The 13,421-nt window shown below is 36.2% G+C and overlaps 1 protein-coding gene across 1 annotated transcript; it reads right to left on the bottom strand.

Annotated features, from left to right (window-relative positions):
• Positions 1 to 8,194: 8,194 nt before the first annotated feature.
• LOC145117389 (beta-amyrin 16-beta-monooxygenase-like) lies at positions 8,195 to 10,722 on the bottom strand. The gene is made up of 3 exons (XM_079053685.1): positions 9,777 to 10,722; positions 8,766 to 8,953; positions 8,195 to 8,500 (listed from the first exon to the last, which is right to left on the bottom strand). Exons 1-3 carry the CDS (start codon positions 10,720 to 10,722, stop codon positions 8,195 to 8,197), a joined length of 1,440 nt encoding a protein of 479 aa, XP_078909811.1.
• Between the last annotated feature and the right edge of the window lie 2,699 nt (positions 10,723 to 13,421).

Raw genomic sequence — 13,421 nt, forward strand, 5'->3', positions numbered from 1 at the left:
ACAAGTCAGTGTATAGTTACTTTCAATTTACACATAGATATGAAGTATTTACCTTAAAATACGTGTTATGTGTAAATATGTTAATTGTTTATTTGAGGTGACTGTTGAATTGATATTTTATATAAGTTTTAAACTGTATATATATTTTCATCTACAAATATGTTGGGTAGAACATGGGTAGATAGTTGGTGTGTGATAAAATAAAGTGATGAGACGTTTCGACGTGATTTGAGATTCAGTCATCTAGCGGAGTTTGGATGACGACCACAGACTTTCTAGACAGTCCAGTGGGAAACATTAGCAGGCCCGCAACCTGTAGGTGTTAATGAACTTGGGTGTTTATTCGCTGTACTCCACCCCCCCCCCCCTCAGGGTTGCCTTTAGGATATGTATGGCTGAGGAAACCCCTTAGCAGTAGTGTCCATCTCGATGATATTCTTTAGGCCAGATCCCTTGTGTTAAGTGTTTAGGGATGTAAAGTGAGGATAACGGGAAATGGGTAATCAGGGTTATTGTTGATTGGTGAACTTAATAAGTTTATTATTATTGTGGGTTGAAAACCCTATATGCTCACCAGGCTCCCAAGCCTGACCCACTCAGCTTTTTATGATTACAGGTAGTGGACCCCGAGCATAGTCGGATGATGATGATGAGTGATTTATGGATTATAGGCCAGGAGTTATAAATAACTGTTGTAAGGCTTATAATGTCTTGTTTATGCTTTTGATCTGTATCGGAACATGACATCCCGAGGTTTTAATATAAAAAGGAAATTATATATTTCTTAAAGAAAGGTTTTGATAAACTTTTATCATATGTTGTTTTGGGGACCAATTCCGCAACATCTTTTAAAAAGATTCTCTGATTTTATTTTAAAAAGCATAAATTAAATCGGTCTTTTCTGGCCGAGAAATTAGGGGATGTCACATCGGTCAATTTGCTCAGGGCCTCACGTCATCTTGCTACATTCCATGATCCCGCATTCTCGAGATCCTTCGTAAGATTACTTTTTTCCACCTAGACAACAGCAACAACACTCATCTTCACTTCTGTAATCACGTCATCCATCTCAGCCACATGCTCATTTTCCTTTTCAGCTTTCTCTTTTGGACAGCTTCTCTAATCTCTGCAAGAGCTCCTTGTTGACTCCCTCTTGCTCCTTCAAAGCATGATCTGGTTGAGTGAGCTTGGCCTTGAGATCCTCATCGGAGCGCGAGACATGATCAACAACTTAAGAGGAACAACGGTAAATAGATAATTAAACTAAATGGAAAAGAACACGGGAAAACTCATGGATTAGGAGAAGAAAATCAACTTCTTTAACACCTCCTATGTTCCAATATTTTCAAGATCCCAAGCATGAGATGGTTTCCTCTTGTGAGATGTCGAGGTCTTCACAGTGAGGTCCAGCTGAGTCTTTTTAGGAGGAAGAGAGGGAGGGACCTTTTCCTTCTTCACCATGAGAAACCCTCTAGACATGTCGTCTTCAAGCTCGGAAAAGACGAATCGATCACTAGAGCGAGTGTTTTTTGACCCTATACAATAAGAAGGATCCCCATAAGATTAGGATCCTGATGATAAAACATATAAAAACACTAAGAAGGATCCTTACCGGTGGCCATCGAAGCTGTGGTAGATGAACCTTCTTGAAGACTGGGACACTCAAACTTGAATGATCTAAGATCTGCAGGTAAAGTAAGAAAACTAGTAATCTTGTCCTCGGTATCCTCAGCGATAGTAAAAGCTTCTCCAAACTTGAAACCTGCATCGAAATAAACAAAATAAGAAGAGTGAATCCTTGGATCCTCAAGATTAACGAATAGATCCTACCCTTTTCGACCTAAGCTTTGGGAAAAATGTAACACTTGAATCCTGGTAAGTTTCTTTATTTTCCCTTGTTCTTATTAATTTTGCATTTTAGTCCTTGAGTTGTACGCGGAGCTTACCACATGGTACGCTTAGCGTACAAGCTGTTAAGCGAGTACGCGGGGCGTACCACATGGTATGCTTTGCGTACTCATGCGAGAAGGGATCGAGACTTCGGACACGTACGTTGGTCGTACGTGCATGTACGCGGGGTGTAAAAGGGTCATTTAGAAAACCCAAATCCTTTGGGTTGGATACTATATAAACATCATTATGGACCTTGAAACCCTTATTTCTTAACCTCCTCTATCCTCCTAGCCCTATACTCAAAACCCTAAGCCTCTCTCTTGCATTTTGAGATTATAGTGTCCATTTTGGTGTGTTTTGACCCATTTTCAAGAAGTAGAAGATTGGAGCAAGGTGGTAGATCAAAGAAGAGCTTGTGGGTTTTGGTCCCATGGATGTGATCTAGTGGTTTGATACCACTCCAGAAGCTTAGAGTTGCCACTCTTGGTGTTTCAATGGTCCTAGATTCATAAAGTTGACACATTTAGGGCTTAGAATCCCCCATGCATGAGTTTGAGTTCATTTAATGGAAGTAGAATGCTAAATTTCGAAGTTGGGACCTTTTGGGGTATGCAAAGTCACCAAGTCAGTGAATTTATGATTCTAGATACTCTTTGGGATTCAGATCTGTGGTTTGGACCCTTGGACTTAAGAATTAAGATCTTAATGGATAAGTACGCTGGGCGTACACGTCTGTACACGCAGCGTATAAGCCAAACAGTGAGTACGCTTAGCATACAGCTGAGTACGCCCCGCGTACTCAGTTAGAAGGATTTTGCATGTTGGGTCGAGGTTTTGGGCCTCATGTTGGCCTTGGGTTTATGATTTCTTGTTCGGCCTTCTAAGAGCAAGTGTCTTGGACTAGGAAAAAGTTATTGGGCTTTAGGGTAAGGCCCATGAAAGGGTTGGGTTTAATTGGGAAAATTGGGCCATAAATGGGCCATGAATAATTATTTGGTTTTGGGCCTTTTAGATTGTGGATTTGGGCCTTAGTCTTGCATTACACTTGGTCAGGGGTAAAATGGTCATTTTACCCCAAGTATGGATTATTGGATATAGATTGGAACCCAAGTGTTAACTGGGTGGTATTTTTGTACTGATATCTCAGGGAGTCGTCAGGACAGCAACTAGGTATCTTCAGTGAGTTTCAGCATTCGAGGTGAGTTTCCTCACCATGGATAGCGGGTCGAAGGCACCAAGGCCGACCCAGGATTTGATATGTTAGATTACTCTTTGAATGTGTGACATTAGTATGTGTATGTGTTGTATTCTTACTGGACAGGACCCGATGATTATCCTGTATGCTATTAGTTGTTATGTGTTATGATTTGTATGTGAACGGGGCCCGTTATCCGAGTTAGGGCTAGGCCCGTTATACTCATTGGGCGAGGCCCGTTATCCGAGTTAGGGTGGGGCCCGTTATGCGAGTTAGGACGGGACCCGTTATACTCTTTGGACGAGGCCCGTTATATGTTATGTATGTATGGTATGCGTTATCTTGGGGAACTCACTAAGCTTTGTGCTTACGGTTTTTAGTGTATGTTTCAGGTACTTCCGGTTCCAAAGAGAAGAGCTCGGGTTGACTGCGTCGCACACACCATATGAATTCCGCACTTCAGATTTCACTCTGATTTTTATGATGTTTGATACAAAGATTTTATTCGGGATGTATGGGCAATGTTTGGAATACTGTTTTTACTTAAATTAAAAATGAAATTTTTGGATCTTATTTTGAGACGTTTCATAAAAGATCTATGTCATCAATAGAATCACGTCTCACGGAAAAGGATTTTTCCTTCTAGGCATTGTCATTATGTTTTGTTTACAGGATAAGAGGAGGTTTGTTGGTCTTGACCTTAAGCAGAAAACATGAATTCCCAAAAGTAGAAAGTTCATAAACGTAAGCCAACTCAGGAAGGCCTATGTCCAGATTGTCGGAATGATTCAGTCACTCAATCCAGTACAAAATCCTCCAAATAATGGGCATTGCTTTGATATAAGAAAACTTAGTGGCTTGAAAGAAATAAGAAACAATACCCAAAAAAGGATATTCGATACCCAAAGAAAAGGGATATTTACGGAAGCATACCAAGAAGAAGAAACGAAACCAGGCTGAATAGAAGGATCAAAGGATCTGAAGATCGCATCGAAGGGAAAAGCTTCGTTGGTTTTAAGAGACTACATGTCCTCGTCACTGAAGGAGCAGGCCTAAACGAAATCATTCTCTGGAGGAGCGGTCATGTTGGCACAAGAACGAGTCGCCTTATTGCCTATGACCGGAGAAAATAAGAGAACAAAACAAAAACAAGAGAAAGAAATTACATGTGAAGGTGGCCGAAGACAATCGTAAGAAGTGTTGGGGAAGGTAAAAGGAGTTAAGGCAATTAGCCCTATTTAACCTAAATAGCAGAAGAAAGAGAACATTATTTGAGTAGGCAATGATGCTTATGGAACGGATAAAACCTATCCTATTGGGGTTTGAAATTCTAAATTTCTTATCTCTCTTATTTTTAAATTATACCACTAAATATTTATATTTATATGTCGCAAGTATAATTTGGGGGAAGGATCCTTCAATCATATTCAGGATCCTTAAATATTTTTATAGCCTCAGGATCCTTAAATATATCCCAGGATCCGGATTATTACCACTAATATTTCTAACACTTATAACGGCTATATTTTGCTTTGTTTTTATCACATGTGCAGGATTAGTCAACACAATACTCATTCTCAGCGGAACGTCACTTCAAACACGCTTAAGACCTGGGGATACTAAGTCAAACAACGTGAAAATACCTGTTCAAGGACGATCCCAGAAATCTCGGATTTCTTGTTACTTACACTAGACTATAAATAACACATGTGTCTAGCAAACAAGAGACACGATAAGCTCTAGCATTACACTTGTACTCGTATTACCTTCATCATCTTTGTAATCTCGGATTTAAATCAATAAAACACATCAAGGCAGGTGATCATTATCACCTCCTAAGGTTTTATGCCAGAGATTTTATAAACGATCAAGGGCTTTCGTTGTAACTCACTTGTCTCACTTTGATCATTATCTTACACTTACATTACACTAACACCACAACCTCTCACATAATTTTGTCAAATTACATTTGATTAATTTTTGACCAAAACAGTATTTATGGAGAGCACGTACCATGTAGGAGCATAAGGATCACTAAAACAATTTATAGCATATTTGCAAATCATATCATATGAAAATGTTTTAAAGGAAATTTCATAGTTTGGGAAATATGCTCCCGGTAAACTCACCTTAGTCCAATACTTTGCAACCCCACACTCTTCCTCACTTTGAACTATATTTCTCCCAATTTTATACATCAAAGTCAACACCTAGTATCATCATCATAAGGTTGTCAAATGACCAATATACCCTTTTATGGTTCAACTCGTCATTCTAAGGTCAGAATGCCCCTTAAGTGTCCTAAATGAATTATGGAAGTCAGAGGAGACCAAGGGAAAGAAGTAGACTCAAGTTGCACACAAATCACAAAGTTCAAAATGGGATAGACATGTCACACGGTGTATTCCTCCATTGTACGTGTTGCATTCACTGTACAACATATCACATTTTTGGATTATTTATCATTTAACCATCATACTTTCATATGAACCGATTGACTCCAAAAGCTTCAAATACATGTTATAACACTCCAATTGATACAAGAAATGATCCCCAATGCTTTATCCTTGTAATAGACATCAAACATCAACAATTCCACAAACTTCACCTAGAAGCTTAATAAGCACATAGAACTCAAATTGCGCTAAATCACTATATGTGACTCATGAATTGCAATCAGTTGGATTAAATACCACCATATAACTTAAAACACATTGAATTAGGAAGTTATAAAGGTTTATAACTCAATCATGTATTATCATTAAGCTCTAACCTATATATGAACTCCATAAGACATCAACACACCAAATATGACACTAATTACATGGATTTCAACTCTAATCTCAAATGATGATGGAATAGTATTATGAACATGATTATGAATAATATGGAGTATGGATTTAGTCCTATAAACAACTAGGGTTAGGAAATCCCCAATTCTCAACATACAAGCTAGGATTTCATCCTAGATCTATAATCATGAAAGTGGAATAGAAATTGACAGGTGAACCATAGACTTGAAGTGAAATACATAAAATAAACATAAAATCAAGTCCATAACATCATTATGAACATGAAGTTCGGATTTGGAAGATCTAGGGTTTGAAACCCCAATAACCAACACCAAATCTCTAAATCTACCAACTATTTATTAGTTGTAGATTAAAGATGGATTTTGGAATGGAATATATAAAAACACAAAACATATAAGAACTCCGCCACTCGAAAGGTAATTCATATTTATAAAACCCCCAATACTCTAGAACGAATTTACAAGAGGAAATGATGAAGAACATACCTCAAATTTCTAGATTGTCAAAGGATTTGACCAAGGCTTCCATCAATAGCTTCAAGCTTTACTCTGACCCCTCCTAGGAAGATTCCTTTCAAAATGGTTCCCATACTAACTAGAACCTTATTTATTTCACATAAGGTCCATCTCCATAATATACTATAAAAATTTGGTCCTAACAACTTAATAGGTCAACTTGCTAGTCAAACATAAGTTTCACCAATTTGTCACATTTAACCCCTCGCCACTAAAAGTATTCTTTTTACAACATAATTCACTTTTATTTTAAATATAAACTAGTAACAAGGCTTATTATTATCATTTTTATCACTTATTTCCATTTTAATTATTTATTTTATATATTCATTTTAGTTTGTTTGAATACGGATTTTTAAATTTACTTATAAATTCTAGCCCCAAATATCGAGTGTTACAATTACCCCAACATTATCTCATGGTTTGATGATGATTTGAAAACTATACTAGAATTAAGAAAACTATAATGCTATATCAAAGTCTCTTAATATACGAAATAAAGAACTTCTATTTCAAAATTTACGTAAGTTTAGAAACATTGCCTATACTCTTTAGCTTCATCAATAATCATTGGCTTGATATAGACATACTTATCCCTCGTTAGTTCTTCCCTTTTCTTATCCATCTCTAGTGACAAGAACATGTAAAATCATTTGGCAATGGGTTTGTCTGTACATTCCAGACTCAATCCAAACAAATAAGCTATAGTTGCCTTTGGAATTTCTTTTTATCTCATGTAGCACATCTTACCATCATCATCAATGTAGAATATTCCATGTGGATTTTCAACAAGCATATACCTATCAGGTTCAAACCTAGCTGGTGGTTTACTGGTTTAGTGTTAATCAATTTTGATCTAAATGTCAATAAGAACTGTGTTACCCTTTCTCTTGTGCTTATTTCTTTGATATTCTTCGTAAAATATTTTAGTATAGAGTTTTCTTATATTTATTGGAGATCATTTTTTGAGTATTTTTACACTATTTTGGTGTTTTAGTGCATACGTTGGAAATAGCCTAATGGTAAACCTAGTATCTTTTAATATAACTCAAGTTCAAATAACATTAGTAAAATTAGTGCATAGGTTGTAAATAATCTTATTGTTGAAATATATACTCTTTATCAAACTTAACATTAATTAGAAAAGGGTAAGGTTTGTATCATTTGTTATTCTATTGGGTGTATTGTGTAAGTTGTGTGCAGGTGATGTTATTCGGGTTTACACGCGGGTCTTTTATGGTATTTGGCTGCTCCATGGAGCTGCTTGCTCCAGAGTATTTATTGTGTAAATAATGATCAGTTGTAAATTCATTCGTGATATTTTAGAAGTGTTCTCTCTAGTTCTCTCTAGATTAGGGTTTCCTGTTAGGGTTTCAGTTCAGAGCTTTGATGTGTATTAACTTGTTATCAAGTCTTCATTTGAGAGTGAAAGAGTTTTATGTAGTGAGGTTTCCTTTGTATTTGTCTGATGTAAACCAACTGTTTCATAGTGAATGAAATGTTGATGTTGGGAAATCGTTGAGTTTAAATTTTTCGTACACTTATGGTAAAACCCAGTGTCTTTTAATATAATTCAAGTTCAGATCACATCAGTAAAATACTAATATTTTATACAAACTTGTACATGCATCATGCTGGACTTAAAATACATCAAACCATATTTATTTCCTCTTATCATTCATTTTCTTTCGTAACACCAACAAAAATAAAAGTACAATTATCAAATACCATTAAACCCCAAAAAGAGTACTCTTATAGTGAAAAGATGGCATAAAAACTTAAGATATGGTTCCATGAGGAATGAGCTTGATCGGAAGTCCATGAACTGGCCTTGGAAGTGGGTCTATTACCACTTTTTCATCAGGAATTAGCCTCACCCAATTATATCTCGTTATTATATTGTACATAAACACCAATATTTCTGCCCTCGCATACTCGTTTCCGGGACACATCCTCGCACCTCCTCCAAATGGCACAAAAGTGTAAGGTGCGGGTCCCGCTCCTTCAAATCTTGAGGGATCAAACTTCTCCGGATTAGGAAAAAACTCATGGTTTTTCTGAGTGTAATGTGGGAGGTAATGCAACTGCAAATTAATAGATATGTGTTAGATAAAGTTATCGAATTTTTTAATTAGATATGTGAAGTAATTGATTTTCTTTCCAAAAAGAGCTCATAAGAAGAGAGGATAGACTACAAAATATATTGAAGTAGACGAGGTCATGTCTAGATGATATGAGATATTAGCATGCCCTTGAGAGAGGCTCGATGATTTTAGGCTAGCTATATATATATTTGAAGTCATTGACATATATAGTTAGGTGTTAATGATGGTTTAAAAGATTGCTTACTTTCCATCCTTTGGGGATTTTGAAACCGGCATAGGTGAAATCGGTTTTCGCAACTCTAAAAGCACCAACAGTTGGTGGACACATGCGTAGCACTTCACATGCGACATTCCATGAGTATTTCATCTTACGTAGATCATCCCAATCCAACAACTGACCGGGTGATTTTTCCCTTGCGATGTCCATTTGTTCTTTTTACATTATATATATAATAACAATATATCAGTTTCTTGACCATTTAAAAAAAAAAAAAAAAAAAAAACAGACAACATATGCTACTAAGTTAATTTTTTATACATGTTAACAACTTAAGTTATATATTTTTTTTACCAATAATAGTAATATGTAATATATAATAGGCTAATATAAAAGTATTTTTAATTATTTACATATAACAACAACAACAAATAAATATATATATATATATATATATATATATATATATATATATATATATATATATATAATTCTTTGCCAATAACAGTAATAGTAACAAATAAAATACATTATGGTATTGGTAACCAGGGGGAGGCTAAGTGCAACTAAGATGGGTGCAATGAGCCACCGAATTTTTTTAATTTATCTAAAATTTATATAGGAAATTTTTAGTGACCTGCCTTAAAATATATTTAGGAACTACTTATCTTTAAAATTTTTGAATTTGTATAGAAAATTTTCTATAGTAAAATTAATGAACCATATAGTTTTCTATTCTAAAGTAGCCTTGTTGGTAATCAAAATGTAATAATATTGTAGGAAAATAATTATGATGTAATTATAGTTTGAGGCAATAGATAAATATATATTGTTAGTAACTTAGTATAGAGAAAGAAATATAATCACATATTATGAATAAAATATATAATTACCTTCTTGTTATAATGGATAGAAACAAATTATATTCCTTATTACTAAAAGAGTAAATTGTATATACTTTTTCTGTTATAACTTATAATTATTTTTAAAAAAATGTAATATTGGGATATCTTAAATTGATGTTGGTGTTAATTATACCTTTTAGGACTCCTTGGTACACGTCGGGATGATCTACTAGAGTCATCATGATGAAAACGACGGTGGTATTGATAGTGTCATAGCCACCGATGAGCAACCCTAATAAGTCACTCGACATGTCACCGTCGGTGGTTGGAGCATTGCCGGAGTCCTGGTTCCGTTTGTCAACTTCGACAATCATATGCGAAAGCAAATCTTGCATCGGAGTAGCAGTCCCATCAGCAAGGTCTTTCCTTCTTTGCGCAATTATGCCCATAATCACTTCTCGGATCCTGTTCGACGCTTTAACTCCACGGTTAAACCTTGTTCCTGGGATGTTAATCGGAACCGCTATAATTCCACCGGCTGCCTCCACAAACGGCGTCGCAAGCTGCTCCAACTCCGTCGCGTCATGGACACCTAACAGCAACTTCACAGCCAATGCAAACGTGTACTTGGCAACAAATGGGCAAACCTCAACCTCATCATGTCCAGTCCAGTAATCCTCCAAATGCTGTCTCAGTTCAGAATCCATATCGGAGATGTAGTTTTTAACCGCATGAGCTCTCAAGAACGGCGGCAACAGTTGCCGGACTTTGGCGGATTCCGCCGTGACAGACTTGTTATTTGATTTCTTGATGATACTCTCGACGGAGCTCGGCCACCATACTTCAACGAGCTTGTTTTCGTTTGAGAACAGGAACTTGTTGCCTTCTGGGCCACACAAGAACGCCATTTTCTCGCCGAGGATTGACGTCTTGAAAACGTCGCCGAATAGTTTTCTTCGCTGCATGACAAACTTCTCGTTGGTGCCACTGCGGAGCTTCTTGAAGTAATCTATGCTTTCTCCTATGAGTGGCCATCCATAGTTTCCAGGGATGGTTGATTTTTGGCTCAGAAAATGGTGCAGAAAGAAGATGGTGATGATCGGTAAAACTATGGAAGAAACTAGCAGGAGGGTATCCATTGCGATTCGTGAGTGTTTACTTAAGGTTTAACGTTATGAGGATTGAGAGTGTTGGATGAATGTACATGTGTATATGTGTGTGTTTATGTGTATATGTGTGTGTTTATATATATACATATATGTTTATGCATGAAGAAGGTTGAAGTTATAGATGACAGGTTTTGGTATAAAGGAGAGTAAGGACAATTATCAGAATAATATGAAGACAAATATGAATTGTATAATGTAACCAATGACTTCCAGCCTAGCTGGGAAGAGGTACCGGGTTTAATACCCACGTGGGGTCAGAGGTCGGGAGTTCAATCCCTGCAAAACCCAATTTGGGTGCCTCTTAAACTTGTGCCACATGTGGGGAAATTTTCTTTGGAAACCCCTATGGGCGCTGGGTTTGCCCTGTAAAGGAGCTCGAACCCGATGTGCTCGTTGAAATATGCGAGTAGACTTCCGTTTAATCATTTGCCGTTTCCAAAAAAAAACCGTCAAACAAAGGCATTTGGTGAACCTCCTGAATCCTAAAACCAATCAAATTGATTCGTAAAACTTTTAATATAATATAAGCTCTATTATATGTTTTAGAGAATTTTTATTGAAAACTAATGAAATATATATGTAAAAGTTTAAAAAATATTGTATACTGTACGCTCATGAATTTAAATCAAAATCAAAATTTTAAATATCAAATAGTGATTATTAGTTGGTACAAAATAAAATTATTGAAGACTACTTTTGTGATAAAAAAATTCATCTTTTCAGTCTATTTTAATTTATTTTTGAAAACATATTTCAATTGATTTATAAAATCTAATCTATGATATATTTAATAATTAAAATGATTTTTTTTCATGGGCTAAATACAAAATATTGAATCAATTATACATGTCTTTATATTATATTTTTGCTCAAAAAATTATTTTATTAATATTGAATTGGGTTAAAATCGATTAGTTAAGGAGGACAAATCGGATGTATAGTTCCATACATAAGTCACAAATTATCAAAAAGTGAAAACAATTTTTTTATTGTTGAAACGTAAATATGTTAACTTTGCCATTAGATTTTAAAGAAATTGATAATAAAAAGAAGACTAAATTATAGAAATAGTTCATGTGGTCTCCATGATTCCACCCACAGTTGTCTTAGTTTTTGGATTTTTTTTCAAAAATGGTCCTTATTGCAGGTGTGGATTATTGACATCCTTCTGTTAAATATGTATGAACTTGCATTTATATTTTTTCTTACCAAATATACTAAAACTAAGAGCATCCACAATGATGAGTTTAATGAGAGAGTTGAATGAGATGACAAGTCTATGTGTCATTCAATTGATGAAACTCTATCATTGTGAGATGTCACCTTGGCATTCAATGGATTTGGAGTTTAATGGTCATCAAACTTTTCAAGGGGAAAAATGAAAGTTTTTAATTCTTAAATATTTACTATAAATTACATTTTGTTACATTCTATTGTATTTTGTGGAGTTCAATGCATTGTAGAAAAATAATAATAAAGTTGTATGGATTGTAGAAAAATGATGTGACAATTCATTGAACTTTATGAAGTTCAATGCATTGTGGATACCCTAGTAAACTACTAGGACCGTTTATAAAAGTTACATGAAACTTGAATAAAGCCTTAAATGTGGACCTCAACTTTACAACGCCGACCATCTACAAAATTGAAATATATTCATAGTGAAGACCAAGGACATCATGGCCTTGGAGTAAAAAAATGACGATAGGCGATGGTGGAGTTATTCTCTTCCCAAGGATTCAACTTGTCACTGGAGGTGGAGGTTCTCAGGGCGTCCCAAGTATATTTGGGGCCGGGTGTCACGGGATGACTCAATCACCGTGTGCCACTTAGTGTTTCTTCTACTAAGTCAGGCTTACTACGATGTCTCAACGGTGTACTAACGATTTGGAAAGCAAGAGACAAGAATTGAGAAGTACTATAAACGAAAGAGAGCTTATACAATTTCAAGAGAATACAAGGCAACTTCCGATGGTTTGGGAGCAAATGAGCTCCTCCCTATTTATACTTGTCATCCCCCTTCTAGGGAAGTTTCTAGAGATCACTACATTAGTCCTATATTCATGACTAATATAGATTATTCTACAAGCTACATGTATTTACAAGTCTCCATGAAATGTGCTAAATTGTTCTTCGATGTCCTAGAGAAATCTAGGATGTTCCAGGATCTATTGGTCTTTACTTGCAAGTTCTCCCACTTTCTCGAGTACTCTGGAAGATTCTAGATACTGTCCGTGACACCCTCCCCCACCAAAGTCCTTGACGTCCTCATCAAGTTTTAGTTTGGTAAGCGTCGATCTTGTCACGGAACTGCCATAAATCTTGCTCTCGCTCCCAGCTGGATTCGCTCTCGGGGAATCCTTTCCATCGCACGTAACACTCTGTCCAGTTGGGCGATCCTCTTTTTCGAATTACCCGGTCGGGTAAGATTTCATCCACCTCCTTATCATATGAGACGACTTTGGCGACCGGGGCGCGGTGTGATTCACTTCTAGATAGGTCTTCCATGTCTCTATTATATTGTTTCAGGAGACTTACGTGGAATACGGGGTGGATCTTCAAGTTTGATGGTAACTCAAGTTTGTATGACCGCGTCCCGATCTTCTCAACAATCTTGTAAGGCCCTTCGTATCTTCGAGTCAAGCCTTTATGTACTTGTCGGGTAGATT

This window comes from Lactuca virosa, chromosome 5 (assembly GCF_052849685.1).
Source record: "Lactuca virosa cultivar CGN04683 chromosome 5, Lactuca_virosa_CGN04683_v6, whole genome shotgun sequence".
Lineage (NCBI taxonomy): Eukaryota > Viridiplantae > Streptophyta > Magnoliopsida > Asterales > Asteraceae > Lactuca > Lactuca virosa.

Bases quoted from the DNA above. Each gene is read 5' to 3' on its own strand.
- LOC145117389 (XM_079053685.1), bottom strand. From the start codon at position 10,722: ATGGATACCCTCCTGCTAGTTTCTTCCATAGTTTTACCGATCATCACC. The intron at 8,954-9,776 runs GTATAATTAACA...TAATGTAAAAAG, and splicing joins GTACCAAGGAGTCCTAAAAG to AACAAATGGACATCGCAAGG. The intron at 8,501-8,765 runs GTAAGCAATCTT...ATTAATTTGCAG, and splicing joins AAATCCCCAAAGGATGGAAA to TTGCATTACCTCCCACATTA.